The 27,181-nt window shown below is 47.7% G+C and overlaps 3 protein-coding genes and 1 long non-coding RNA gene across 5 annotated transcripts in view; 2 read left to right on the plus strand and 2 right to left on the minus strand.

Moving 5' to 3' along the window:
* dlgap3 (discs, large (Drosophila) homolog-associated protein 3) overlaps positions 1-18,797 on the plus strand; it is an 84,736-nt gene extending 65,939 nt beyond the window's left edge. For both annotated transcript variants that reach the window (XM_040187941.2, XM_078080849.1), the window contains 11 exons: positions 2,370-3,529; positions 6,722-6,927; positions 7,520-7,622; positions 7,767-7,983; positions 9,519-10,039; positions 10,167-10,261; positions 11,227-11,446; positions 11,650-11,944; positions 12,037-12,128; positions 12,313-12,459; positions 13,118-18,797. In XM_040187941.2, the coding sequence (XP_040043875.2) occupies positions 2,471-3,529; positions 6,722-6,927; positions 7,520-7,622; positions 7,767-7,983; positions 9,519-10,039; positions 10,167-10,261; positions 11,227-11,446; positions 11,650-11,944; positions 12,037-12,128; positions 12,313-12,459; positions 13,118-13,420 (3,258 nt within the window). In that variant the 5' untranslated portion in view covers positions 2,370-2,470 and the 3' untranslated portion in view covers positions 13,421-18,797. The remainder of the gene's footprint in view (positions 1-2,369; positions 3,530-6,721; positions 6,928-7,519; positions 7,623-7,766; positions 7,984-9,518; positions 10,040-10,166; positions 10,262-11,226; positions 11,447-11,649; positions 11,945-12,036; positions 12,129-12,312; positions 12,460-13,117) is intronic.
* A 926-nt stretch (positions 18,798-19,723) lies between these two features.
* On the minus strand, positions 19,724-23,229 carry LOC120826037 (tissue alpha-L-fucosidase). The gene is made up of 8 exons (XM_040187945.2): positions 22,471-23,229; positions 22,263-22,397; positions 21,625-21,762; positions 21,396-21,501; positions 21,101-21,301; positions 20,604-20,794; positions 20,331-20,430; positions 19,724-20,129 (listed from the first exon to the last, which is right to left on the minus strand). The coding sequence occupies exons 1-8, from the start codon at positions 22,812-22,814 to the stop codon at positions 19,995-19,997; spliced, it is 1,350 nt and encodes a 449-aa protein (XP_040043879.2). The 5' UTR covers positions 22,815-23,229; the 3' UTR covers positions 19,724-19,994.
* LOC120826038 (uncharacterized) lies at positions 22,794-23,334 on the plus strand. The gene is made up of 2 exons (XR_005713202.2): positions 22,794-22,934; positions 23,224-23,334. It is a non-coding gene; the product is annotated as an uncharacterized LOC120826038 (long non-coding RNA).
* Positions 23,335-23,399: 65 nt separating this feature from the next.
* On the minus strand, positions 23,400-26,990 carry LOC120826036 (tissue alpha-L-fucosidase). Its single transcript, XM_040187944.2, has 7 exons — positions 26,327-26,990; positions 25,598-25,732; positions 25,166-25,409; positions 24,820-25,020; positions 24,541-24,731; positions 24,319-24,418; positions 23,400-24,230 (listed from the first exon to the last, which is right to left on the minus strand). The coding sequence occupies exons 1-7, from the start codon at positions 26,686-26,688 to the stop codon at positions 24,093-24,095; spliced, it is 1,371 nt and encodes a 456-aa protein (XP_040043878.2). The 5' UTR covers positions 26,689-26,990; the 3' UTR covers positions 23,400-24,092.
* Between the last annotated feature and the right edge of the window lie 191 nt (positions 26,991-27,181).

Here is a 27,181-nt window from a genome sequence, read left to right on the forward strand (position 1 = left end):
AGAACGGAAATAAACGTTGTAATTAACTCAACGCAGGGAAGTGCTGACAGACAGAGGGCCGACAGGTTGGAGGGAAAAAAGAGAAAAGAAGAGGGCGCGGGGAAGGACAGACATGACTGCAGGACGGATAGAGAGAAGCAGGTCACGAGTAGAGGCTGAGAAGAGAGGAGACATGTGGAGAGATGGATAGCGGGAGGGGAAATAAAGAGAAGAGGCAGCCGGCGTTCGCCTGCGTCTTTGCTACCTCTCTCTCTTCAGTTGACTGTCTGCAAACACACATTCGGGCATGTGCAAGCTTGCGTGTGTGTGTGTGTGTGTGTGTGTGTGTGTGTGTGTGTGTGTGTGTGTGTGTGTGTGTGTGTGTCAGTGTGACTGACAGCTCAGAGCCAGCAGCCGGCTCCAAAAAGCCAGAGACTTCATAATAAACAAAACATGGTTTAATTTGCTCCTTCAGGCGAAGCGGCGCTCGTAAACAGGGACACACACATGCGCGGGTGACACACTGCAAAGCTACATCCTCACTAAATCGTTTGAGATTAGTTTTATAGGCTGTCTTCTACTCCCTTTTTAAAAAAAGAAGTGCATACGAATGATGATACGGCAGTTTTTGTGCATTTTCGTTCCATTCAATTTTCCTAAAAAAGGATTATTTGTACATCTTCATGAAAACTCTTCCTCTGGCCCTGACTAAAAGTGTGTGTGCTGGACCTTTTCTGCTGAGAAGCGTCCCCCCCCCCCGTTCACCCAGTAGGCCATGGTTGTCACAAATGTGTCCACGGTGGGACGCTGAGTCGGCCATGCCCGTCGTCACGGCTACACCAATGACACGGCTCGGATGCGGGTGAGCTTCCTGGGTGGCGGCTCTCATTCAGCCAATCAAGGCAAACAGGCCACGCTCTATTTAATGATTATCCCAGCATCTGTCCCCCATCTCTCATCTCTGTGTGGAAGCCGCCGAACACGAGCGCAAATAGACTCGCATGCGCTTGATTCTGCCTTTCATCGAGTGATTTCATCTCCGTTTAATCAAATCTAAGAAGAGCGAGAGTGCATTATAAACAAACTGTTCCCTTGATTCATTATATAGTTGGTGGAGAGTGTGGTTAATAGAGGATGAGATTACAGCAGCGGCAATTAATGCCAGTCCAATAAAATACATGATTACCACATTTGTAATGTAATCTCAGTTGTTATCCAAGCGTGAAAAGGAAAACGGCAATTCAGAGAACCGATTCTTCCATTCGGTTTGCTTTTGCTTTACTAGAAACCAGAGCATTCTTCCCGAAGCTCGGCACGGTGTATTGATTGTCATTTCCTGCACCGTTGTTTTGTGCAGAAAACACTTTCTTCCTGGTCACCTGGATGTGCTGTCTGGCGTCGTTGTTCAGGCGCTTCACTCTATAAGAGAATCCGCTCTGTTGTTGACGCGACCGAGGTTTGTGGATTCGCTCCCTATATCCACCTTGCATTAGGATGCAGGTGTGATTGATAAACACACTGTTTTCCCTCAGCTGTTAATCATGAGGATGCTGCGAGACTCCCCGCAAGGCGAAAAAAAAAAAGAGATGGACAACGCGGAGCGCCGGGGTGATGAATGTAACAACAGACAGGAGAGAGTAGTGAGAGGCGCTAATCGGGAGATGGAGGCAAAACTCTACCGGCACCGTGAGAGAAAAAGACGGGTAATATCCCTGATTTATCAGCCCAGCAGCTTTTGAGATGAATGAGAAGGAAGCTGTCTGTGGCCCGGGGGGTTGAACGCTCCCCATTGCACTCTTTGTCTTTGGTTGGGTGAAAATCTAAAAATGAAGTGCAACAACAATAAAAATGCTAATCGGAATGAGAAAAACAAAGATTGTTTTCACTTTCAATTTAACAGGCCACTTGATAGAAGAGCGAAAACAATCATTCTACAAAGTCCATTTGTTGTGATTAATTTGTATGTCAGATCCTGAGGAGCACCTTTTTGTCTCGCGCAGACGTCTACGGCTTATTGCTGTTCGAGTCAGACTCATATTTCTAAAGCCATCACTGTTATTGCATGTTATAGCTCTAGTGATTTCCCATGTGCGCTTTGTTTGCCTGTTAAACAAGCTTTAAATCTCAGCAGCCACAGAGGAGTAACAGCAGCAGTGATCAGCGACACCTACTCATCATCTCAGTTATTTTGTGTCGTGAGGAAGTGGCATATAAGTGATCTGACTAACTGATATGAATAGTTACACGTTGTTTGGTGTCGTGAGGAAGTGAAATATAACTGATCTGACTAACTGATATGAATCGGTACACGTTATTTTGCGTTGTGAGGAAGTGAAATATAAGTGATCTGACTAACTGATATGAATCGGTACCATCTGTTTGGCCCCCAGGTGAGACCAGAGCAGCCCTGTCACGCCCACAGCGCCCCCTTTCGGCCCGGACGGCCCACCACGCCCCGGCGCCTGTGAAAGGGTACCATGTCAGCCGTAGCATGTCCCAGCACTCCTCCGGAGGCGGAGGAGGAGGAGGAGGCTCCTGCCACTGGTCGCCTGAGGACTGCGACGGCCCGGGCAGAGACTACTACCAGGGTCACGCCGACGGCCACTATTACACTCACGGGGGTCCGGCTGAAGCCCTGGCGCTGGAGAGGCACCATTCTCACTCCCACGGCCACTCTGGAGGGGGCACCTTCCCCCGCTCTCACCCAAACCAGCACCCGACTCACCAATCGTTGGACTCCTGCGAAGAGTGCCTGTCCTCGGTCCACGGAGGCAAGATGCACCGCATTCCCCCCAACGTGGTAGAGCATTTTGACAAGCAGGTGCCCTTCCATCCCGACGGCTTCCACACGCTGCAGTACCAGCGCAGCGCCAGTGGGGGCGCTGAGCCACGCAGCGAGAGCCCCTCCCGCATCCGCCACCTGGTCAACTCTGTGCAGCGCCTCTTCGCCAAGTCCCATTCTCTGGAGGCACCAAGCAAGCGGGAGTACAACGGCACGAGGGGAGGAGGAGGAGGAGGAGGGGGCGGCGGCCACAGGAGTGGAGGGGAGGATGGCGGAGGAGGCCACTACTCGGGTCACCAGCCTCGCTCCACCCGGCGGAGCAAGTCCAGGGAGCGAAGCAAGAGCGGAGACTCGCGGCACGAGTCGGGCAGGCGCCACCGCAGCAGGACAGCAGGCTGGTGGAGCTCTGACGACAACCTGGACAGCGACAGCAGCTTCCTGGTCAGCGGCGGCCGGCGGGGTTATCCCAGCGGGCACGAGAGCCTGGACGCGGCCATCCAGGAGCTCACCATGAAGAGGCCCAAGGAGCGCGGCGGTGGTGGGCCGGTGCCTGGAGAGTGCATGGCCTGTACCACGATGGCTCTGGCTGGGAGTGAAGGAGGGGGAAGTCAGGGGCACCTGGGCCACTCCCTGAAAAGGAGCACGTGGTCCGCCATGACAGTGAGTCAGGCCAGAGAGGTGTACCCGTCTACCAGGGGAGCGAGCTACGAGAAAGCCCTGGTGCCCTTGGAGAGTAAGCTGAAGGAGAGGACCTTCCACTACTTGCAGGTGTGTGTAGCTTGCATGTCAACCAGTGATTGTGTGTGTGAGAATTGGACTTTTGGAATTGGATCACAAAACAGGGACCCTCATAGATAATCAACGTCCATCCCAACAGTCCTCCATGTTGCCTTGATCGATCATTTTTTGTGTCCTTTCTCTCATTTTGTACAAATTCTGTAAAAAATGAAAAAAAAAAAATCGAATGGATGCGTCAGTGTACTTGCGAGACAGGAGAAAAGGCACATTTATACACACAGAAAAACGCTCGTGCAAACCTGCAGCTGTGCAAAGTCAGAGCTGCCGCGCAGTCTGTGTTTCTACGGAAACAGCAGGTAGCCACAGAGGTCCCTGGTGTTATTCCAACTCTCATCTTTTAGACACAGCTGAGGTCTGCTGATAGAGCACACAGAGCAGGATTGTGCGTGTTGGTGTTTTCAAAAGACAAACCCCCCCACAATTTGCCTCAGTGCTTGAGGCTACCATCACATTCACACCTCAGGACACAAGATAAACTGCCCCACTGCAGCTTTTCTCATATCTTTATGCGCCACTTTATAGGTCTCTACTTTTTCGGGAAGTGGAATGGTGGAGAATTTTTGGGCTACGCTCTAATGTGTTGAGGTCCGCCAGATTAATTCCATGGTTTCAGAGCAGACGGCTTACTGGCACTGCAGATAGAGAGCTGTTCAGGTCCACTCCACCGGTACCTCGGGACAAGCAGCAGCGCCGTATCGAAGCTACTGCTCCACACTGAAGCTCAGTTCTCTGGTGGCAACAGTGGGAAAACCACGTATTCTTTAAAGCGATCAAAAATATTTTGGCATTTTGATATTAACAAGTGATTACATGTCTACTTGTACATGAAAGTGATAACTTATGGTGATGAAATCTCCCAGCTCTGATGTTCCTCTCATCTCTGCTGCAGTTAGCGACTAGCTGGAGGAGTATTTACCAGTAGGTGTTAGAGCTTAGAAAGCAAAATAATGAAGCAGGAATAATGTCAATCAGGTGCATGAGAAACATTAGTGAATGGGTAACACATTGTCATGCTTTCGAAAAGAAACATAAAGCTTATACTTCATCAATTCAAATCTATGATATGACTGTTCGAAGTTAGAAAGAGGCCGTCTACTGCCATTTCGCCGTTAACGTGTCATGCAAGTCCGCACCATAGGTCGCCCCTGCTCTACTTTGCAGCACACCAGCAAGAAAAAGGTGAGGCATCTTGAAGTGGAAATTGAAGGGGAAAAAAAGCGGGTGAATCTTCACAAGTCTGAATTACTGTGGTCAGTCGAATGGACATGTTCAAAGTTCTTTTCTTCCATTGTGTCAACGTCAATCACGACATTGGGCCTTTAGAACCCGGAGCTCTCCATTCCCTGAGCCTTTGCCGTCCCCCTGTCCTGCGTCTGGTAGATAAGGAATATGGAATATGAAGCGAGAGTGAAATGAAGACAGAAACAGCGAGGGAGAGATGAAGACAGAGGGGTGGTGGCGCAGGGTGGAGAGATGCAGGGATAGCGAAGCTAGCTCGGGGATAGAAAGGAGATAAAGGAGGTGATGGTAGCCGAGGGGCAAAGCGAGAGGAGAGAAAGCAGAAGCATGAGAAAATAAGAGAGATAGTAGAAGGCCAGTGGGATCAGGAGATTAGGCTGAATCATCTTTTAAGTGATGACCTTAAAAGCACACACTCAGCTGGATGCCAAACCCCGAGGCCCTAAACGTATGTGTGTGTGTCAACGGGTGTAGGTGGTTTTTATTTGGTCACATGCGACCACACAACAGCATTTGCACAAAAAAATGGACAGACGAGCTAAGAGTAACAAATTGGCATAAAAGAAACAAAAGTGGAAGTCGGTTGTGAGTCGTGAAGGGCGAGAGGGGCTTTTGGTATCAGCAACAGTCACACAACGAATCGTCCACCCTCCGCTCTGCAAAACCCCCGAGGAACCAGCGGGCAAACGGACACGGGGCATCGGGGCGAGCCGGGGCCGTGGAGAAGGCAGAACATAGAAAGTCCAATGTTTCGTTCAGGAATTGATGGAAATCTAAAACAAAGTGAAAAGAAATGAACAAGCGGGATTGCGACGTGTTTCAATCTCGCACTCGATAACTGTCTTTTTTCCGTATTTCTGCGGTTCCCCAGAAATCGTTAAATGTTTTTGGGAATATCAACGGATTTAATGTGGGATGTATCAGGCAGTGAAAGTCTGATGTTTGACTGCTTCGTTCAATGCATTAGTTTGTCTTCTTCTGTGATAAAAAAGCATATTTTCAAGAGTTATGAAAACATCCCGGCTTATAAAAGTCGTACATTTTACGTGACGGCCACAGTGGGAACCTTTTGTTGTCGCTCTTATGCATTCTATATCTGTTGTCTCCCTCCTTAGTTCCTTGTCCTGGCTGTGTGTGTGCGTGCGTGTGTGCTTGTTTGTGTGTTTGTAATTTAGTTTTCTCATCAGACTCTCATTTATCTGCCCATCGGTCTTCTGGCTCTCGGCCTGCTTCTACGTGTCAGCTTCTCTGTTCCTCGGTCCTCCCCACCGTGCACATGGGTCTGTCTCTCTCTGTCTCTCTGTCTCTCTCCCACCGTCCCCGTGCGTCTGCCGACATTTTGTCCGTTTACCTGCCTTCTGGCTCGACGCTTTGTTTGCTCTTGGTCAGTCAGCTTATGCCGTTCCTCCTTCTCTGTGTCAGTGTTTCACCGGCTGTCAGAGTTTCTCTCTTTCTGTAAGTTGCTTTGTCTCTTTCTGGATTCGGCTAATACTGTATCCTGTGTATATGCATGTGTGCGTGTGACAGTGTGTGTGTGTGCGCTCTCCTAATGTTCACGTTCATGCATCCAGTTATCCGTGTGTGCGCGTTCTCCCTGAGGTGTGAAATATATTTTGGGTGATTAAATATATTTCCGGTCGATTGACTTTAATAACAGAAATTGAGAATAAGCTGCCAACGGTGCAGCAACAACATCTGCAATAACTCAGCACTAATTCCTTCTCACTGTGATCAATGGCTTTTCCCTTTAACAGTTGGTATGCAAGAAGAATGCCTTCTTACTTATTTTAGGAGTTTAACCCATTAACAGAAAACATGACTAAAACTTTGTACTCACTGAATGCTGCATATGAATCCTCCTCTGTCTCTTATGTAACTCATCAATGACTCCACAAATACCGGTGCGGACGTGATGTGCCTCAGGTCCCTTCCGACGACTGGGGCGGCGGATACGGCGGCGGTGACGGCGGTGGGGAGATTCCGTGCCGCCGCATGCGCAGCGGCAGCTACATCAAGGCCATGGGCGACGACGACAGCGTGGACTCGGACACCAGCCCGAAGACCTCGCCCAAGTCCACCCTGGTGGCCCAGAGGGACGCCTTCAGACGATCCATCAGCATGGATCAAAGGTCAAATGTCCCGAATGGAACGTCTGGCTTCTGTAATGCTGTGTTGTTGTTGTTCTTGTTGATTACTTGAACGCTCCATTTGAGAAGCGGACATCTCGCCACGGAACGTTGTTTGTTTCACACGATGCGGACCAACGGCTGTTGATAGAACAGAAAACCTGCATTATCTCAACAACAACAAAAAAAGAGTACACGTGTTTTATTTAGTACCGCACTTATGCCAGGATAAAAGCCCCGATGACATCACCACCTCAGCTCCAGCATCCAGAGAGAATATTACATGAATGTTTTTATTGTGTAAGATTGGTGTAGTGCCACTTTCAGATATTCTCTGGCAGGCTTAAGACGAGGAGAGCTTGGATATGGATGCATTCATCTCCTTGAAAATGTGGATTAAATGGCCGTTCTATGTGCTAAAAATATTTTACAGTATAGATTTACACAAACGTTCACAATGATTTCAAACAGAAAAACACATCATAGTCACAATACGATGCTTTGCAGTATCACAACGCTGAAAGATCAGTCCATGATGTAAGAAATAACTACGTTGTTAGCAACGCTGATTTTGTGCATTATTCGTTTAATTCAGGTACTCGTGTAAGCAGTGTACCGACTCTTATCCCAACAGCCGAACCACACCCAAAACCCAGACCCGCTCTCGTAGCTACACCCGCTCTCTGACCAGCTCACAGGTAACAAACGATCCGTCTCCTCAGTGTGATGATTTTGTTTGGGGGGGGGGGTGTATTTGTTTTGGTTGTGGGATAATGTGGAATTTCAGTCCAAAGGGTCTCGACTACAGCGGCGCGTCTCTCTCTCTCTCTCACGTCCTTCAGCTGGGAGACACGTTGAACCGCCAGTTCGAGGCGGTGTGTGAGACCATGTTTGGAGAGGTGGAGTCTCAAGCTGTCGAGGCTCTGGACCTTCCGGGTGTGTTCCGCACTCGCAGCCACAGCTACGTCCGCGCCATCCAGGCCGGCTGCTCCCAGGACGACGACTGCCTCTCGGTCTTCTCCATGTCCGGCCCCCAGGGAAGCATCAAGGGCGGCGCCGGTGAGGGTCTGCATATGTTTTGTGCTTTGGCGCCCCCAATAAATACCGAGTCTGTGTTGTCTGCGCGAGGTGTTGTCTGTTACAAGGGTGTGCGATGGCCTTTTAACGTGGCGGCAACACGGTGGGACGGACAGTGTGAGAAAGCATTTATATGACAGCTTGTGTCTGTTTACTTTGAATAAAGCAAGCTTATGTACGTGCACACACACACACACACACACACACACACACACAAACAACCACAAACCCTACACCCTCATTCGTTGCTCGGTTGTGTGCATCCGTTTTGTATCAGTAACCTCGTCTCCTCCTGGTCCTTCAGTCTCATTTTTTCACCCAATCATTCTGCAGCACTTCCCTCGTCTTTGTGTATATGTGCGCATTCTGTAAGCACAGACGCGTGCGTGTGTTAATGTGCATTCTCTCTGTGTCTCGTCGCTCCCATCACCCTCCATGGTGTGATGACAGAATTCTCAGACTGAGAAATAGGTAGAGAGACGCTCTGCTGATAGCGCCGTGTCCTTGGCTGCTTAGTTCTCTCTGTTTACCCGGAATGCCTCCTCCTGGTGTCGTCTCACTCTTTGGCTTTCTTGCGCATCACTCTTTATCGGAAACATGTGTTTTATGTGCATTTTGTGTTTTGTTTGTCTCGTTTTTGCATTCGTGCTCTTATTCAAGCCCGATGTACATTACACCTGGAGTGATTTGTGAGCGTGTGCGTGTGTGTGCGTACGGCAGACTGAAGAGACACTTCAGTGCTTGTAAGGAATCAAATGTTTTAAGTTCAGACCAGCAAATCCCCCCCGGGTATTTCTTAAAGCCTCTGTGAAGTGTTCTATACATCAAGTACGAAACACAAAGTGTGGTACACAAACTCAAGGACACAAACGCCTACATACTATGCATGCTCCCATGCTAGAGCGTCATGGCGAAGAGCTGTGTAAACCGCAAAAATCTGTGTGGCGGCGAAGATGCTTTGAAAGAAATGCATTCAAGTGATGCCTTATTCGCTGAAAGCTGCGTGTGCGCCGGCACAAAGGCTACGTTTGAACCAGACTGAGAGGGGAGGAGGACGAGACCAAATCTGCCCTCTCATTTTAATTATTTTCCAGGAAATTGCTTCATCTTCCCAAAAAGAGGGTAAAGAGAAGAGGTTTTTCTATTGCCACTTGAGTCGTGTCTGTCACTTGCACCACGTCGCTCCCAGCCTCCTACTAAAAGGCTTAACAAAAGATCATTTTTAGTGTAGAGAAACGGAGCTTTTGAGTTTTCTACTTTCTATCACATCTTGCAAACGCAATATTGTTTATTCATTTTTTTTTGTTTTCTCTCTTTCTCTCTGTATTCTTTTACCCTCTTATATGTCAACACATTTCACTCTTTTCACTCTTTGTATATCCTTTCACCCCATCCATCCAGTCTATCGCTTCTGTAAGTCCCCACCTCCCCTGCCCCTGTTGATATAGTACCTTTTTGCTTCTAACACCTCTCTGTGCCTCTCTCTTCCTTTCTACCCCTCTTCTGACACTTTAAAGTCTTTCCATATCGTAAAGGTGCTCCTCCCCCGCTCCCGCCTCGCATGTCCAAGTCTTCACTGTCGGTGCGAGCCCAGAGCAGCACCGAGTCCAACCAGGACGCCTACTACCAGAGCGCTGGGCAGTTGGCTTCAAGCTCGGGCCACGGGCGTCCCAAGCAGCACAGCAACTCCGTGGACCTGGGCAGCTCCGATGGTCCCTCGGGTCGCTCCTCCAGGGGGGGCTACTACACCGCCGCCGGCCCCGGACGTTCCCGACAGCACAGTAACTCGGCAGAGAGCCTAGACGGGGTCAGGGGCTCGCGGGAGCTGGTGCCCTACGGAGGGGGCCCAGGGGTGAGGGCCAAGCACAGCAGCTCGGCCGACAGTCTGCTGGAGGGGCCACCGAGGCCGGCCAGGGAGAGGGACGGCAGGGTCGCGGGCAGCCTGGGGAAGTCGGTGTCTCTGCCCCAGAACAGCATAGTGCTCAGTAAGGCCGGGGGGCAGGACGGGAGAAAGTGGAGGCCATCCATAGCTGTGCAGGTGAAGAGGGACATTTTACATACGAGTGGTGTTCATCTTCCTGCCGGAGAGCAGAAACATGGATGTTGAATGAATGAAAACATCTTTATTGTGATGAGTTGTGCAGGACCTCTTTGGTGTGTTCCAGGTGGACAGCTCAGAGACTCTGTCGGATTCAGACGCAGAGGGAAAGGCTCTCACAGAGGTCCACTCTATAGGGGTCCAAGTGGAAGATGATAAAAGGTAATCGAGACACAACTGGAAATCAAAGCAGAGGGGAGAATGTTTCTTTGAAAACAACTCACAACTTAAAGTGGGTTTATTGAGCATGCCATTTAACTTTCCGTAATTATGCACCCAAACTGGCAAACTAAGATGTGCATTTGATTGTTTGCTAATTGCCATGAAATGTGTGGCTTCATTATGGGTTTTTGGTCTTTGCACAGTAATTTATGTGAATAATTCTAATATATAATTTGAAAAAGCCTTCATTTGCCGGGCGCCCAACAGTGCCGCCACCTATGGTTGATTTCTAGGCCAGATCCTATTATTTCATTTAACATTTCATCAGACATCACAGCAGGCACACTTTGTTCCAAGAATCTCTTGTTTTTCGACTGTTACCAGGACTACTGCACATCATACACTCTACATGACACACAGGATGCAGCCCTCATCTTAATTAAACCCAGCATTGCTAATGGGTCAGATACACGTGCATGGGTGTGGGCACTAACCAACATCACCGCATTTCTGCAACCCGAGCAGCGTGTGCAACTGCACCTGTTGACCATGTACCTCAGCTCTTGCAATATGTGAGGATGGCCGCGTGAAGTCGGGGGGCCCTGGGGAGGTTTGGGGGGGAGGGGGGGGGGGGTTGGGCGAAATAGGAGAGCGGATATTGAAGTCGCACCTTAAGCCTCAACAGACACCAAAGAAGGGGAGGTGGGGTATTAACTTGTAATAAAGTAAACACTCATCACTGAGTCAGTTGACATGACATTTGCACACACTGGTGCGTCATATGCCAGAGGATTAAGCGAAGCTTATCACAGCCGAGGGAGCAGCACTGACTCCAGCGACAGCATGACTGTCTTGTTTCAGTAGGAATGTGCAATAATTAGAAGCCAAACTGACTGAGTCTTGTTTATTGCACGCGACACTCTGCGTGACGCCGATGGCTCCGGGCCCCCTGCTGCGACTCCCAGGCGGGCTCGTTTCAAGCGCTCCAACAGCGTGACGGCGAGTGTGCAGGCCGACTTGGACCCCGAGGGCTTCCCGGGACTCAGCATCGCCGTGCCCACGCAGGACAAGAGTCTCCAGTTCGGCTGTTCCTTCCAGAGGCACTCGTCGGAGCCGGAGTCCGCCAGCCAGTACACGGATTGCCACCGCACAGTCCACACGCAGGGCCAATGGGCCTACAGAGAGGTAGGCCCGCAGGCTACATGCTGGGCAATTATTATTGTTCTCATCTTTCGCTAGCCAGGGGTCCACTATCCCCTCGCACACGCAGGAAATGAAAGCAGCTCAGTTGTACCTAATGGTCTCATGAATTGCAAGCTGATGACTGAGGTATATCAATTAATGGTCTAAATACCACGTGTCGCAACACATTTCTTATGCAATCCCAGGACTTCCTCCAGAGTGGCTACACCACACAGGCCTGCCAAGCCGACCCGCGGCCCCACCAGCACCCACACTTGCCTCCACGTTCCCACTCCCCTCTGCCCATCACCTCCGAGAGAGCTTGGGCGGGGACTCCGTCCCTGGAGGGCCCCCGGAGTCTGCCCGACTCGGGGCGAGCGTCGCCCTGCATGAGGGACGGAGAGTTTTTCTTGCGGCTCCTGCAGACCGAGGTGGAGAGGATGGAGGGCTGGTGCCAGAACATGGAGCGAGAGGCAGAGGAGAACGAACTGCCAGAGGAGAGTGAGTTTGGGTGGAAGTGCCGAAGAGGATCGGGGGAAACGATGTTCAATGAGCGGTTCTTTGGTTTCTAAAATGTGCCGTTTCCTCTCTAGTTCTCGAACTGATACGAAACGCAGTTGGCAGCGCCCAGATGCTCATGTCTCAGAAAGTTCAGCAGTTCTTCCGCCTCTGCCAACAAAGTGTGGTGAGTATGTGTGATTGAATGTAACAGCATGACAACACACATTACTTATGGCACCTGGTTTTTGCCGAGATCCGCCGGCGCCAAAGGCGAAAATGAATCGCCTGCAAAAACGTTGCAAACTCATTTCATAAAGCTTTGCTTTCTCACCAATCACATGGCATGTCCTTTCTCCCCGCCCAACCAGGACCCTTCAGCCTACCCCCAGCCCACCTCTCAGGACCTGGCAGGCTTCTGGGATCTGCTCCAGCTCAACATAGAGGACGTCAGGATCAAGTTTCAGGACCTCCAGAGGCTCAAGGACTCTGGTTGGAGGCTCCCGCCTGAAAAGAAGGTGAGAAGCCGAGGGGTCCAAACGGCCCTGGTTTCCCAACAGCGCTGTCCAAGAGCTAAGATGGCGGTGTGCAGAAGAGTGGCGCAGATGGTCGTGCCCTCCAACCAAATGCGGGCTGTAACAATACGGAACAGCGAGAGGAACTGAGATGCCCGTGAGACTTAAAACTGAGTTGTGAACTGAAGCAGATCTAAATGTATATCAGCTCTTTTGCACTCGTTGCAGCTAATCAGACCATTTCCTTCAAAGGTTAGGCTACTCACTGATCAACTACATTATTCTGGATAACAAACTAACAATTGTTTCTCTTTTCTTCTTTTTCTTTTGACATTATCTTTTTACCTTTTTCTTCTCCCACTTCATTTCCTTCTGTCGCCCGATGCCAACGCATGCTGAGATGCTTTTTGCTTAATTTATTTTTTGGGATTATGGTTATTTGTCTCCCATAACGTCTCGGCCCGTGATTTACTTCACTTTAATTTGACCCTCTACGTTCATGGTTTTGCTCTTTTGTTTGTCATTCACTTTGTTTGTCTCTTTCTGCATGGGATTCCGTTTTGTACAACCATTCGACACCATTTCCTTTTTTCACCACCCGGTACGATAAATCCACCGTCCGCTTTCATCTTGTATCTACGTCTCGCAATTGCCGGGCTAGGAGGATAAGAAACTTCCTCCTCCCTTACCAAAGAAGTCAGCGGGCGGGGTGAGCGGCAGCCTCCGGGCCGATAGCGTCGGGGACGCCGGAGGAGGTGGATCGGGTGGCCTGGTGGTGCCTCGCATTGGGGGACATACCTTACCCATCAGGGAGAAGTCTCTGGACCTCGGGGACCGTCAGAGGACGGAAGCGAGGAGGAGGCTGCTGCAGACCAAGCGCACCGCCTCCTTCAGGCAAAACTCGGCCACAGAGAGCGCAGACAGCATCGAGATCTACATCCCCGAAGCCCAGACTCGACTCTGAAGACTCACGCACTCCCGGCACCCGAGCTGACCGGCACGCCGACCCTCAGTCTTCTCTCCGATCCCAGTATGGGATCCTCCGCAGGTCATCACGTTTTTCTCCACTTTCCTCCCTTCAGCATATAGAACACTTCGCTTACAACAACCACAGAATTAACTCCTCTTGCTCATTAAATGAGCAATGACAGCCATTATAGTGTCTTGAAATTTGGACATTTTTCTGACACAGAGGCCTCAATGGGAAATGGTAGCTAGCGGACATGATTTATCAACTTTTCAAAGAATACTCTGAATTTCCTTTTAGCTCACAAACACGTAACAGTCCACTTTTATAACCGTAGTCAGTAGTCAGTGGAGGTTCACGCAGTAGTAGCATGCCTGTGCGCGTTCACCTAGCACTTCTATATCATTGAAAATTAAGGGCTTAAGGCACAAAACCTCTGTGGAGACGGCGAAATAACAGAATCTCCCTTGGGATCCCCTTTTGCCATCTTCTGAATGCCATTTGCAGCAGAATCAACTGCGATATAGCCACACTCTCCACCGATGCTACCACTACGGATGAATAAACATGGACTTATTTCCAACCATGAGTTTGAATGCCCTTAAAGTCAGATGGTTGGCGATCCCCAAAGAACATTCTCCAAGCATAGTCAGTCAACTGCAGCTGGCACTTTTCACCCCGGTGCCATCTGCCCAGCCAGGCACCCTGTCAAAGGATATAAAACTATTTTCTGTCTCTTCCCCGCATTCCCCACGTCCCGTGCACCCATCGATTACCCGCAGTGATGCCGCTTGAATGTGCAAGTGCTATTTGTACATAGTGTGCACAATCGTGTTTGCCAAAAAGAGCTTTTGCTGTGTGGCGTCGCAGCCTCGACAGCGACGGAGCATGGCGGACGACCGTTTGCTTTTTCACAAAGTCTCTCTGAAGTTTCGAGTGTTCAGGGGTTGGGTTTGCTGGGAGTTAATAGGGAGGAGAATATTTTGGTGGCTTTTTAGGACTTTACTGAGAAGGCCCCCCTTTCACTGTGAGACTACACCACCACCAAGTGGTCAAACGAGGACCTAAAACCAACTACAGTGGTGCGTAGAGAGTCCTTTCCGCCTGTGTCAGGAATTAAGACACGCTGATAAAACCGTCTTTTTATCAGTTCTTTCTGCTCTCTTCTCTTGAATATTCAAAGGCGACTTTCTCGTGACACGTTTGCATAATTGCAAGTTTTATGTCAGCGGAACACAAAGTAATGGGGGAAAGCAGAGCCGGGAAAGTCTTCAGCAAAATCCACAAGGCGGACCTGAAGTGCGATCCTCTCGGTTTCTCGCACCGCTGATGAACGAAGGAAGGATTTTGTTTTTTTTCCTCGAGTCGAGAAAGCACAAAAGGGAGTCGTATTTAACGCAGCTTCTTCCACAGCCCGTCCAAAAAGTCATCCGAGAGAGGACACCATCCGTCGTGAAATGAGAGAAGAGAAGCAACTTGATAGCGTTTGGTATTTATGCTGAGATTAAGTTACACTTGTTATGAATGGAATGATACTATATGTTAGTTGCACTGTGTGTTCATATCTCTTCCTCTTTATTCACTTCTTGAAATCATACTCTCCACGGAAAACAAAGCGTAGCATGATTTTAGAGGTCTTATTTATTTATATCGAAACCGATATTTCATATGTAAGTGTTCTGTACGGATGGTGCCTAGAGGTGTGTCTGTGTGTAGTGTGAATAAGAAGGGCTGCGTGTCGACGGACATGTGATGAAGCCCAGTGAAAAGTCCAAATCAGAAGTTTTAAAGACCTAAAACACAAAGTAATCTTTAAGCATGACCTGTTTTATTTCTCTTTTTTTAACATTTGGGTGTAAAGTGTTGGCAAAATGGGATATTTTAATGAGAGATGTATATTTTATAATATAATCGACATTTCTAGATTAGTAGAGACTATTGAGTACAGTATATGTACAAAAACAGCATATATCAAATGTGAAAAACTACAATATTATTATGATAGATTATAGCATTGTCTGATACTAAAGCTGTGTGGCATATCCAGACTCAGTACAATTTAAAAAATAATTCCAATCGATTATTATCTAGTTTTGGGGTACTGGGTCAGGTTCACAGGGTATAAATGGCCAGAATTAATTGCCATGTAGGATCCTCCTTTGGCCTACTGTATATCTGTCTGTGGTTCTAACAACATATACTGCTGTATCGCCTCCCTGTATTCCCCCTTTAGAACCACCTACATGTGCCTAACCAGCTATATGTGGAGGTTTCCTTTGAACACAGTTTACAGTATATATATATATCTATATATATACACATATAGAAAGATATGTACATAGAAAAAGTATGAAAATCTGCAGAGTATTGTTAAAGAAAATGTTTTTATCGTACTGACGCTCCATCCTTTGTCTCCTTAACTCTCACTTGCAATACACACAGAAGACTGGCAGATTTTGTGAACATTAATACTGCATGTTTTATGTCAACCTCCTTTGAGAAGTTTAGTAGAGTCACGTTTTGGACCGATAACAGCAAAGCTAATTTTGTAGCTTGTAGACACTTTTTGTGATGGAAAACAATTTATACAATGCCGTTGTCTGAGTGACTCATGCCTTTTGAACAAAGATGATTTTGATTTGAATCTCAGCTTATCAATTGAACAACCTCCACGTAAAACAAGCTGCCCTGACAATGAAAAGCAGGGCGGAGAATCAGACCTGTTTCATTTATTTGCAGCAACGTGGGTTTGCCGAGCAGCCTTTCCTCTTTTTTTTTTCTTATCCCCCCACATCTTTTTCCTCTGTAACCCTCAAACGTCACAACATCATCAAACAAAGCACAAATACCTGCTTTTATACTGTTAACCCACTGTGAAGGCCTCTTGACTCCACCCTCACAATCCTCAAACCTACACACAGAGGGATGGCAAGGTCGGCCTTGAGGAACACCAGGAATCAAAGATGCTTTGTTGGATGTTTATCCACCGTAGCAACTACTACTACTTCTTCAATTCTAGCTGACTCTCTCCTTTATACTTTTGATCAAACATCGAGGTGTTTGCCAGCCACCTTGCCTTGAAACAGGTCCATTGCAAACACATTTTGGCTGGTTTGATTTCCATACCGTTTTTGTATTTTACTAAATCCCTCGGTCCGATATCTTCACAGTATAAATGCAGGAGGCCTCAGCTAGAAATAGCACCTGGGTGTGTAGTTGTACAAACGTCATCTGAACACGCCAGACCGACTACTATACAAACCCTTTCACCTCTATTTAGAAGTGCAAAAACGCCCTCGCGGATCGGCCAGACGGACGAGTCGGCTCCCGACCGAAGTCCTCTGTCCTCGGGGGATTCTCCCAGCCCGATGACACAGGACCACATCAGCCCTGCAGGAATGCTCTCCATATTCTCGAGAACGAAAGGGGAAATCGCCTCATCCCAGATGATCTTGCCATTCACCAGTAGCCATTATATCGAGACCGCAGAGCGACCCGAATCCCAGACAGGGAGAGAAAGTGAAAAAGAAACGTTGGTGGAGGCCAGAGCTTCGTTGTAGCCGATGTGTGTGGGCTGTATTTTGTGCATCTGCGACAAAGTGGAGCAGGAGGGCTGCCGTAGCAGCATATTGGAGTTTCAGTTATGTGGAGGCAGAGCTGCTCTGGAAGAAAAAGAAGCCAAGGAGATTTGGCTCGTCATGTCTTGTTTGGCGGAGGCATTTGTGTGGGACCTTTTGGGGATCATCATTTTAATATACAGGATATTAATGAGATGAAAAACATGCTTTGTTTCCTGTGGATCTCTTAGGGGAATGATTTCATTCCAGTGGCGGACCCTGCCAATAATACTGAAGTACTATTTAGAAAAGGAATTGCAGAAGGTAGATACGTTAAATTTCTGTTGATGAGAAGAAAAGCCAACCACAAACCGATTGAAAAGTGTGGATTTCTTTTATAAAAATCGATAATCATATCTTTACATTTTTATTTTGATCAAACGTACTTAATATATCATGTTTGGCTCCGTTTTACTTCCTTCTGCCTCCAGAGCAGCTCTAACCCGGGAGATATTCGACTGAAACTCCAATGTGCCTTTAGCACTGAGGTGTAATTGTGTTTGTATGTGCGTGTCTGTTTATTTGAACTGCAACGTTACTTCAGAGTAAACACACAGGTAACAACGAGGGGCGGCGACAACTGAGCAATTACTGTGTAATTAACAAAAAATGATATCCAGCCACCCTCACGTTTACAAAAAATGTAAATAATATGTTGCCAATTGACATTGCTATTCTCAATATATTGTTATTACAATATGATTATTATCAGTAGTAGCAGTATAATTATTGTCATTAAAAGGATTCATTATTGCCATCACTCATTATAAACGGTGTTGTCGACTATAGCTATGGGTTGTTCCGTATTCAAGAGCAGGTCTTGTGTACAGAAACAAAAAACTAGTTGATTTTACGATTAAAAGTGCTTTGCTGCTAAAAGGGAGGTGGAGTACAAGTAAATCAAAGTGACAATAACTCACACATTTTTCTCTGGGATCGAGGAAGGACACTCCCGACAAAGAGTGAGAGATGGCAGGAGGAAAGTGGGCGTTGAACAGATGGACATCCAAACTTCTTTCGCCATGTGCATTTTTTCCCGTTGCCGTTGTCCCGCCAGGAGGGAAAAAAACAACAACATGGACGTCCGACCGATACAGACTCTCCACATTCTACTCTATAATGTAGCAGAAACTTAAATATAGCCCCTTGTTGTCCTCTCATCTGTTCCTCACTCTGAGTTTTAATCAAACGGGTTTGATACAGCGAGCTTTTCTGTCTTCAAGCTCAGCTTTATCTTGAGTTCTCTTGTTTTATACACGTTTGATTCAGTGCCAAGACAGCATATTGTACATACAAACATTACATGTTCATGTTTTTATTTCTCGCCTATAAAAAAAAAAAATCAAACAAACAAGTGACTGGAGCACATAGCAATAGCGATGCCATTAGACATGAACTTTGCTTGGTGATGCCGCCGTGGACACGCAGGATGCATGAGAACACCAGGGAGACGGACACGTGCCCGACGCCAGCGGAAGGGCGTCCGCACAGCGAAGTGTGTAAACCATGATTCGGGTGGGTTGTGTTGTGGTTCTCCTTTTGTACATACAAATGTGTTCATTGATCTTGTACGTTCCATGGATCTAGATGTGTCCGAGGAGCACGTCTGATGGCGCTGATGCCCGGAGAGGTGGCACACTGTGACGTGGTTTACCCCAACACAGAATGTAACACTGTCAACGTTGTCCAAACATTTTCTAATGGCTAATATTAGTACTATTAATATGATTATTATAAAGCTATTTTAGCGAGTTAAATGAGTGGTGATGTGTCTCCTTTGTCTCAGTCTCTTGAATTTTTTTTGCACTTAATCTTCAGTCACTCCAAAAGTCCCTGAAAATCTATTTTTTTCTGTAATATCGATCAGTGTCCCGGTAATATGACAAACGAAAGACTGCAAACACTTTCCACAACTTCCCCCATTTCGAACCAGGGCTTCAGCCCTTCTCCTGATCTCCAGGCGTTGGTACTGAGCAGTTGCCAGGCATCAGCGGAGACTCCTGCAAGGCGCTGTGCAGGGCCAGGACGAGATATGACCCAGCACGTAACCCCCTCGCCACGACAAACGGTCATAGCCTTCAGGTTTTGTACAGATTTAACAAACACGACCCCGTTAGTTGGACTGTGAGATTTTAAAGTACAGGTAGGTGGATTTCACGCTTACATTTTGCTCCCCCCTCCCGTCTTTATACATCTCACTCGGGTATTTGCAATGCAAATGAGAAGGAAAGTACACGCTTTTAGGAAGATTGAAATAGGAGACTGGCCTTTCGACAGCTGCGCATAAATAAAACCTGCTGCTACGAAAATATAAAGTGTCCCTCTGAGATTTTAAACGCAAAGCTGTAGCCTCAAGATAAGAGAAGTAGGGTCAGGGAGTTAGTCAAATAAAAACATGTGGGAGGTGATGAGTATCGGCACCCTGAGGCACCTAAGGGAGTTGCTGCAAATCAAAGTGCTAACAAGTGCTGCGTGGAACATCAAAATGGTCTTTCAGTTTATGTCATACCGCGGTTGTTGTGTCCAAGCGCATCCCGGCAGCAGGGAGCAGCTGGCTGATTAATGACAGATGCAAAGAAGAGTTTGTCAGAGGCAAGGGCTACCCTTCTATACAACTCTGCTTTTGCAGTATAATGTGAACGGTTAAGATTGCCAATGTAATGTGTGTGGCACGACACAAGCATTCATCAGAAAAATCATCTTTTATTCAACCATTTTAAAAGCATTCAGTAAAAAAAGTGGGTTAAAATTTCAACATACCTCTAGGAAAATTGATTGTTTCTAAAACTAGAAATGTGTCATTAGCATTCCTCAGAGCTATAAAGGACATGATTTAAGAGGAATTTTTCATTTTAGCACGGATGCGCGGTCCCTTAATATCCTGCAAACATCACAAGCAGAGATGAACAAATCAGTCGACCTCATTGGGTTTGGACACGTTGGGGGTTTTAGGCTCACTGGATGCCGTCTAGTTTGAGTGTCCAGGCCTGACCGGAGGAAGAGGGCAGTTCAGGGAGCAGAACAGTAAGGCCAGCACTGGGCTGGACCGGGGCCCATGGGAGGGGGTTTGAATTCCCCAACAGGGTCACCTGAACCGGGAACCAAAAAAAGAAGAAAAAAAAAAGAAAAGAATACAACAGTTCTTCAGATTCTCATTGCTACATCCGTGGCCATGTTACGTACACCTGGTTACATACAGGTCCTCTAAGATAACAACATGAAATGTTACGTTCATTTTTTTTTTTTTTTTTTTCCAAGGCTTGAGAGTAGACTTTTGTTGGTTCTTTTACCTTAGTAGCTGCTGATGTTTTGGGTGCCAGTAGTTGCAATGTGAGCCTGGGAGGCCTGGCTGTCATGATGGCATAGACGGCGTTGCCTTTAGATGTATACCTGGGGAAATAGAGACGCTAATTGAGATGAGAACTGCATCCATGTACCTTTTCATTAGTTTAGGAACATTGTTCTAAGAACCACCCTCTTATACTGTCCGAGCCACAAGAACTAGGAACATTCATAGTGGGTTTTAAGGAACATCTCTAGCACCTTGCTTAAAATTGTCTTACCAGACCGGGACGGTGGTGTTCTCGGCCTGGACCCTCCAGGGTTTGGAGGCGTATATCGCCTCGCCGTTCAACTTCAGCCAGGCGCCAACACCCCTGAGTCTCTCCTCAAACACTGCGGGGATCATCCCTTCGGGTGTGGGACCCACGTTCAGAAGGTAGTTACCTCCCAGAGCCACAGTGCCAACCAGATCCTGTAACGGGAGCAGCGGGAGGAGAAAAGAAACAGTCAGTCCTTGTAAAGAGACGACTCTCAGATCACAGTATTGGGATCACATAGGTTTTTTTTTTTTTATGCAGTGAAAAGGAAGATGACCGACTTGAGCCTCTCGACAATGTTGACCAAAAACAGGCAAATGGGATTGTAACATCGGCAATTAAGGATCAGCCAATTGACAGATAAAAATGTATGAATTACATGCATGAGAGAGGTATACAGACCGGACTGGCCATCGTTACAGATTTAGCAAAACTCAATGATATTATCATGTTATCTGCACCTCTATGATAGCGGGCAAGTCCATCAGCTCGCTCAGCTTCATATTTCGCCGGTAACCCCAGGACAACGTGTCCACAGACGTGCACTTCTCCCATTTGTGCTGGGGCAGCTGACCTGGAGTGTACTTGTCTTCACAGTTATAGTAGCCGCCGTGTTTGCACGCACATCCAGCTCCCCATCTGTCGTTGGTCACAACAGTATCCTGGGGGCAAGGAAAAGTGCACGAATGCCTGCCTGAAACACCTTACACTGCAGCACAGCGAACACCATCGTGTGTGTGTGTGTGTGTGTCTTACTTTGACAGGGCTGTCATTGTAGAGCCAGGCCAGGAACTCGGTGGAGTTCCAGTAGGTGTCAGGTGCCTCCCAGTCCCCATCGGACCAGATCACCTCAGGTCTGTACCTGCGAAACAACAGGAGAGCAAAAAAGGTTTCAACACCCTGCCATCAAGTTTTGTTGTTATACGATGTAACAAAGTGGTTTCTGCAGAAATCAGCTGACGGGGGATATTTAAGTGGCACAAACCTCACGACCATGTTGTAAAGCTCTGGTAGCAGTTTATGCATCACAAACTTCTGGGTTTGGAATCCATTCTTCTTGTCAGCCAGGTAGAGAGGGTGGAACCACTCGTACAAGGAGTTGTACAATCCGTAGTGCAGGGACCTAAAAAGGGGGAATTAGAAAGCTTAGAATCGGTCATTGAGGACGCACAGAATTTATAACATTGCCAAACAAAACTCGGGCATTGAAACAAACAAAAGCCTTGTGTCTGAACGGCTCAACTTACAGGACCTGCAAAATAAATTAACAGGGCTCTTTCTCTGAAATTGAAACCCTTTATAACTCACTGTGTGGAACTCATTTCAATCACTTCAGTGTTGCTGTGGCACTAAATGCTTTGTCTGCATTTTGCATGAACCGATGCTGCAAACGGCATTATTCATTTTACATTGACAAGGAAACTGCAACGAATATAAAAATCCATCCATCCATCTTCAACCGCTTATCCGGGGTCGGGTCGCGGGAATATAAAAATACGGATTACTATTAAATACTAGAATATTAAAAGGAAATAATACATACGTAAACATCTATAATGCATTGCATTCCTTGTGCAATCACGTCTTTAATTCGCGCCAGTACCGTAGTTTCTGATGACGCACCTGTTGCGCACGGCCTCCCCCAGGTCCCCCACCAGGTCCCTGTGAGGACCAGTGTCCTCGGAGTTCCAGTTCCACGAGTACGGGGACCCCCAGTTAGTGAATCCCTCGTGGTGTTTGGCGGTCAGGACGACATATCTGCAATGGGGGGGGGCAGGTGAGCCCCGGAAGTGAATAAACCGGCGTTGCTTTTATTGAAATACGCACTCACTTTGCCCCGGAAGCCTTGAACACGTCCGCCCAGTCCTCCGGGGCGAAGAACTCGGCGTGAAACCGGGGCGCGAACTCCGGGTAGCTGAACCCGGGGGGGTAGTTCTTGGACATGTAACTCACGCACTTCTGCTCCGGGGGCTGCTGGCCCTGCCAGTGCCACCAGAACCACTCGCTGCCGAACCCGGGGACGGAAAACACCCCCCAGTGGACGAAGACCCCCACCTTGGCTTCGTCGTACCACGGGGGCAGCGGCCTGGCGTCCAGACTCGCCCAGTCCGCGGAGTACCGAGCCGCCGTTTGGGAAACCAGCGCGACGACGACGATGGCGAAGGCGGCGAACATGACGACGGGGGTGAAGAGCTCCCGTCCTCCCGCGGACACTCCCACAGTCCGCCGCTCGACCAAGCGTCGTCTTTGCCCGTAAAGGACGCGGATTTCCCTTTCGCTGTTGTGACACTGCAGGTGTGTTACAGTTCCGGCCACGTGACTGGAATCACATGAAGTATCACGTGACGAACCAGTCTGTTTGTTTTTCTTTGCTTCTTTTGTACAACTTATCCGAGCAAGCAACAGACCGTGTGCAATCTGCACAGACGGGATTTATTCATGATGTATGATTCAGTTAAACGAGGAGAGATTTTCAGATTATTCCAAAAACAATCATTATTAAAGTCAATCAATACAGGAATCAGCATCTTGTAATGGCAAACATATATGTAACCCTTCAAATGTTTCATTGTACCGTCGCAAGTGCTGGGACGGCGTGGCCACAGGAAAGAATTGAGCTGAAGTGTCTCACGATGATAAGACGTCCTGTTGGATGGAGGCAAGTTTCTGTTGATGCCATCGTGTAACTGATCCGAGGTAGAGGAAAGGCCTTTCTTGGCGTTGGTGGCAGTCTACTGAGCACATAGCTGTTGTGACATATTTGATTCTGAGCCTTTATTTTTATTTTACGATTGTAAAAAAAAACTCTCCAACACACAAAAAAGACAAAAAAAAAACTGAGTACATAGTGGTCTTATAGCATATAACGTTGAACTGTTTGATCTATTGATTGACAGCGTATCGTACGATGATCAAAAGTGAGTCCTACATTACTTTGTTTGGGGCGCACTCATGTGCATTAATGGAGTTGTGCATTGGTCATATTCTCTTGAACAAAGCAACATTTTAAATAATCCACGCCGTCTTTGGTTTTTGCCACATCTACAAACAGACATCATTTACAATAAGGATTTCTTCTTTGACCAGGTTCACTTATCTTCCGTCAAAAATACCTATTAAACACGTAAACTACTGGAGGTATAACAAGACCCTGAGTTGTCCTCTTTCCCAAAAGATCAGGGCTTTAACTGAATAAAAAGAGATTACAGTAACACAAACAGAAGAAATGGCCATCGCACACATACAAACATGACCACAATTAAAAGACTCAGGTTACAGAAATATGGCACACAATTGTCTCTAGTCCTTTTAGTATGACTATTATATAGAGCAAATTTATATTCATTACCTGATTTGATATCCCTCACCTCCCACACACATTACAGTAAAGCAAGGACAGAGATGTCCCTCGACCTAAAGACTCACTCCGGGTTTTGTTACGGCGCTCTGACGTTAGACTACTCCCTCCAGTTTCAGACACCAGGCGTTCCCGGGAGAAGCTGGCATTAAAGGCATCATCACCACAAGTCCAGCTGTTGGCGTCAGCGGGGCCCACTTCAGTGACACGTTAGGGTTGTCGAGAAGCGTAACCTGTGTGAGGTAACGTGGACATTTTAGCATTAGGACATTTTAAGACAGCTGGGATGAAACCTTGCAGGCTTAAAGATGTACGAGTTACCGTCGTGGCTCCCGACATCTTTGGCGCTGGGAGCTGAAGAAATTGTTTGGACGGCCAGTCCAGGAAAATGGCATAAACGGTGTTGTTTCTGGCGGTGTACCTGGAACGGGAACAAAAAGAAAAGCTTATTTTACATCACAAAATCCTGTCCAGGGTAGATTTCTGGACAATGACCTGCTTCGCTTAAATACATTTTTCTTTTTTTTTAAATCCCAATCTCACCAGACAGGGAGAGTGCTGTTCTCCTTCTGGACCCTCCAGGGTTTGGAAGAATAGATGGCCTCCCCGTTGATGCCCAGCCAGACGCCCAGTCCCCTCAGCCTCTCCTCAAACACCGGGGCGATCATGCCGTCGGACATCGGCCCAATGTTCAGCAGGTAGTTGCCACCCATCGCCACCACGTACACCATGTCCTGTGGGGGGGAGGGAGGGGGCGTTAGAGTAACACGAAACGACTGGACGTACACAAGTCCTAGGTGATGACCTACTGTGACCCTTCACCTTGATGATGGCCGGCAGGTCCATGACCTCGGGCAGCTTCATGTTTCTCCGGTAGCCCCAGGAAAGCGTGTCGATGGACTGGCATTTCTCCCATTTGTGGTCCGGGAGTTCGCCGGGCGTGTACCTGTCCGCACAGTTGTAGTAGCCCCCGTGTTTGCAGTAGCAGCCCTTCCCCCACCGGTCATTGGTCACCACCACGTCCTGAAGAAACACACAAATGGTTCTCTCGTTAAAAGAAGAAAAATGCTGCTAATCAACAAAACACGTTGTGGTTAACCGAAGTACCAATCAAATGGGACAAAATAAACCGGTTCTGATGAACGTGGTTGGAAAAGCTCGATCCTACTTTAATTGGGCTGTCATTGTAGAGCCAGGCCAGGAATTGGGTGGAGTTCCAGTAGGCGTCGGTCGCCTCCCAGTCCCCATCGGACCAGATCAGATCGGGTTTGTACGTCTTCACAAGGTCCATGAGCTCTGGAAGGGCCTTCTCAGCAACGAAGTTCTGAGTCTTGAATCCGGAGGCTTGGTCAGCCAAGAAGAGCGGGTTGAACCATTCGTAGAGAGAGTGGTAGAGGCCGAAGTGCAGTGACCTGTAAACAGAGACATAGAGTGAATACACAAAGCAGTTTATTCATTTGAATTATTCTCTACCTGATTCATTTCAGATTTACTGAATTCTAGTTAATACAACTTAATTTCCTTCCTTAATTTGCGATACTCACTATAGCGACTAAAATGAGAAAAACATGTAATTGTATAAAACAAAACATCTGCTCACTTCTTCCTGATGGCTGCAGCCAGTTCTCCCACCAGGTCCCGGTGAGGACCGACATCCATCGAGTTCCAGTTCCAGGAGGTGGGTGAGGGCCAGTTTGTGAATCCTTCGTGGTGTTTGGACGTGAATACGACGTACCTGCAGAAGCACGTGCAAATGAATGCTTTAAAACACACGACAGACAAAGAAGAGGGTAGAACTTCCTGGTTAACAGCTGGGTCACGAGCTGCATACTGGGCGTAGCTAAAAATACACCCGTGCAGAAGTTTAATTATGAGAATCTAAAATCATTTTTTTTTAAAGTCGTTAAAAATGTAAAAAATATACAAATGTCACCATACATTATGTGTGCATCACTCTGTTACAATCAATATTGTTTACAATAATCAAATCGAAGCTTGAATGAAGCTGCAAAACACACTGTACACTAATACACAGTTACAACAAATCATATTTTAAGAGTAGGATATTTTTTTGTGTGGTTCTTACTCCTGCTAAATATGATCAGTTATTAGTTGGTAGTTATGAACAACATTGGTGAAGGTCTCCTGTTTGTTAATCTTTTGTTTAGCTTAGAAAGAGGAACTGAGGGAAATCGAATTTAAAAAATAAAAGTTAACTGCAAAACAGTAATGGGTGACACCTGCGGCAGGTGTGACCGAGCGAACAAACCAGCTTGGTAGTAGAACAGGTTTGTACACATTTATGGATCCACTAGAAAAACAACCATACCGTGCTCCAGAAGCTTTGAATATCTCTGCCCAGTTATCAGCGTCGAAGAATTCTGCGTGAAACTCGTGCGCAAAATCCGCGTATTCGAAGCCCGGTGGGTAGTATTTCTTCATGAAATTAACTTCTTCTGCGCGCTTCTGCTTCCACCAGCACCAGAACCACTCGCTGAACCGCCCGAAGCCGGGGACCGAGAACACCCCCCAGTGGACGAAGATCCCGACCTTGGCCTCGTCGAACCACGGCGGCAGGGGCCTCGCATCCAGGCTGGCCCAGTCGGCCGTGTAGCGCGCCGCGGCCCCGGGGGGGGCCCCGACCTGGAGGAGGCTCAGACACAACGCGGGTAGGAAGCACGCGGCCCGCATCTCAGGTGTCACGAGCTGCTGCTGCGGTCGGACGGATCCGACTGACTCCTTCCTGCCTGATGCGTTTGGGTAAACACCTGTGAAATGTCGAGGGGAAGGACCCACTGTGTCGCCGCCCCACCGACGGCAGCCCTCACGTGGGGTGGATGACACAACTAAATCGTTGTGTTTGTTTTTGTTGTGCAATTCCAACAGCCGTACAAACAAACCCTGAAATAAAAAATAAAAAGGATATGACTGTTTTCTTAATGTGAAGTTACAAGCCTGCGCCTTCAATGAATCTTTCACGCAGACAGAATCATTTTTCCGGGTTGGGGTTAAGCCGCCAGGGGGCGCCACCGGCCCCTCCGCTCAATCAGTGTTACACAGTGATTGAAGGAATAGTGTTTAGTGTTGATTCAACACCGGGGCCCACGTTGCTTCAGCACAGCTTTTGTTAAAACATCACAATAGAGATAGAAGGTTTGCACCGTTGGAATTGGATCAATGTATA

This window comes from Gasterosteus aculeatus, chromosome 10, assembly GCF_964276395.1.
Source record: "Gasterosteus aculeatus chromosome 10, fGasAcu3.hap1.1, whole genome shotgun sequence".
Classification (NCBI taxonomy): Eukaryota; Metazoa; Chordata; class Actinopteri; order Perciformes; family Gasterosteidae; genus Gasterosteus; species Gasterosteus aculeatus.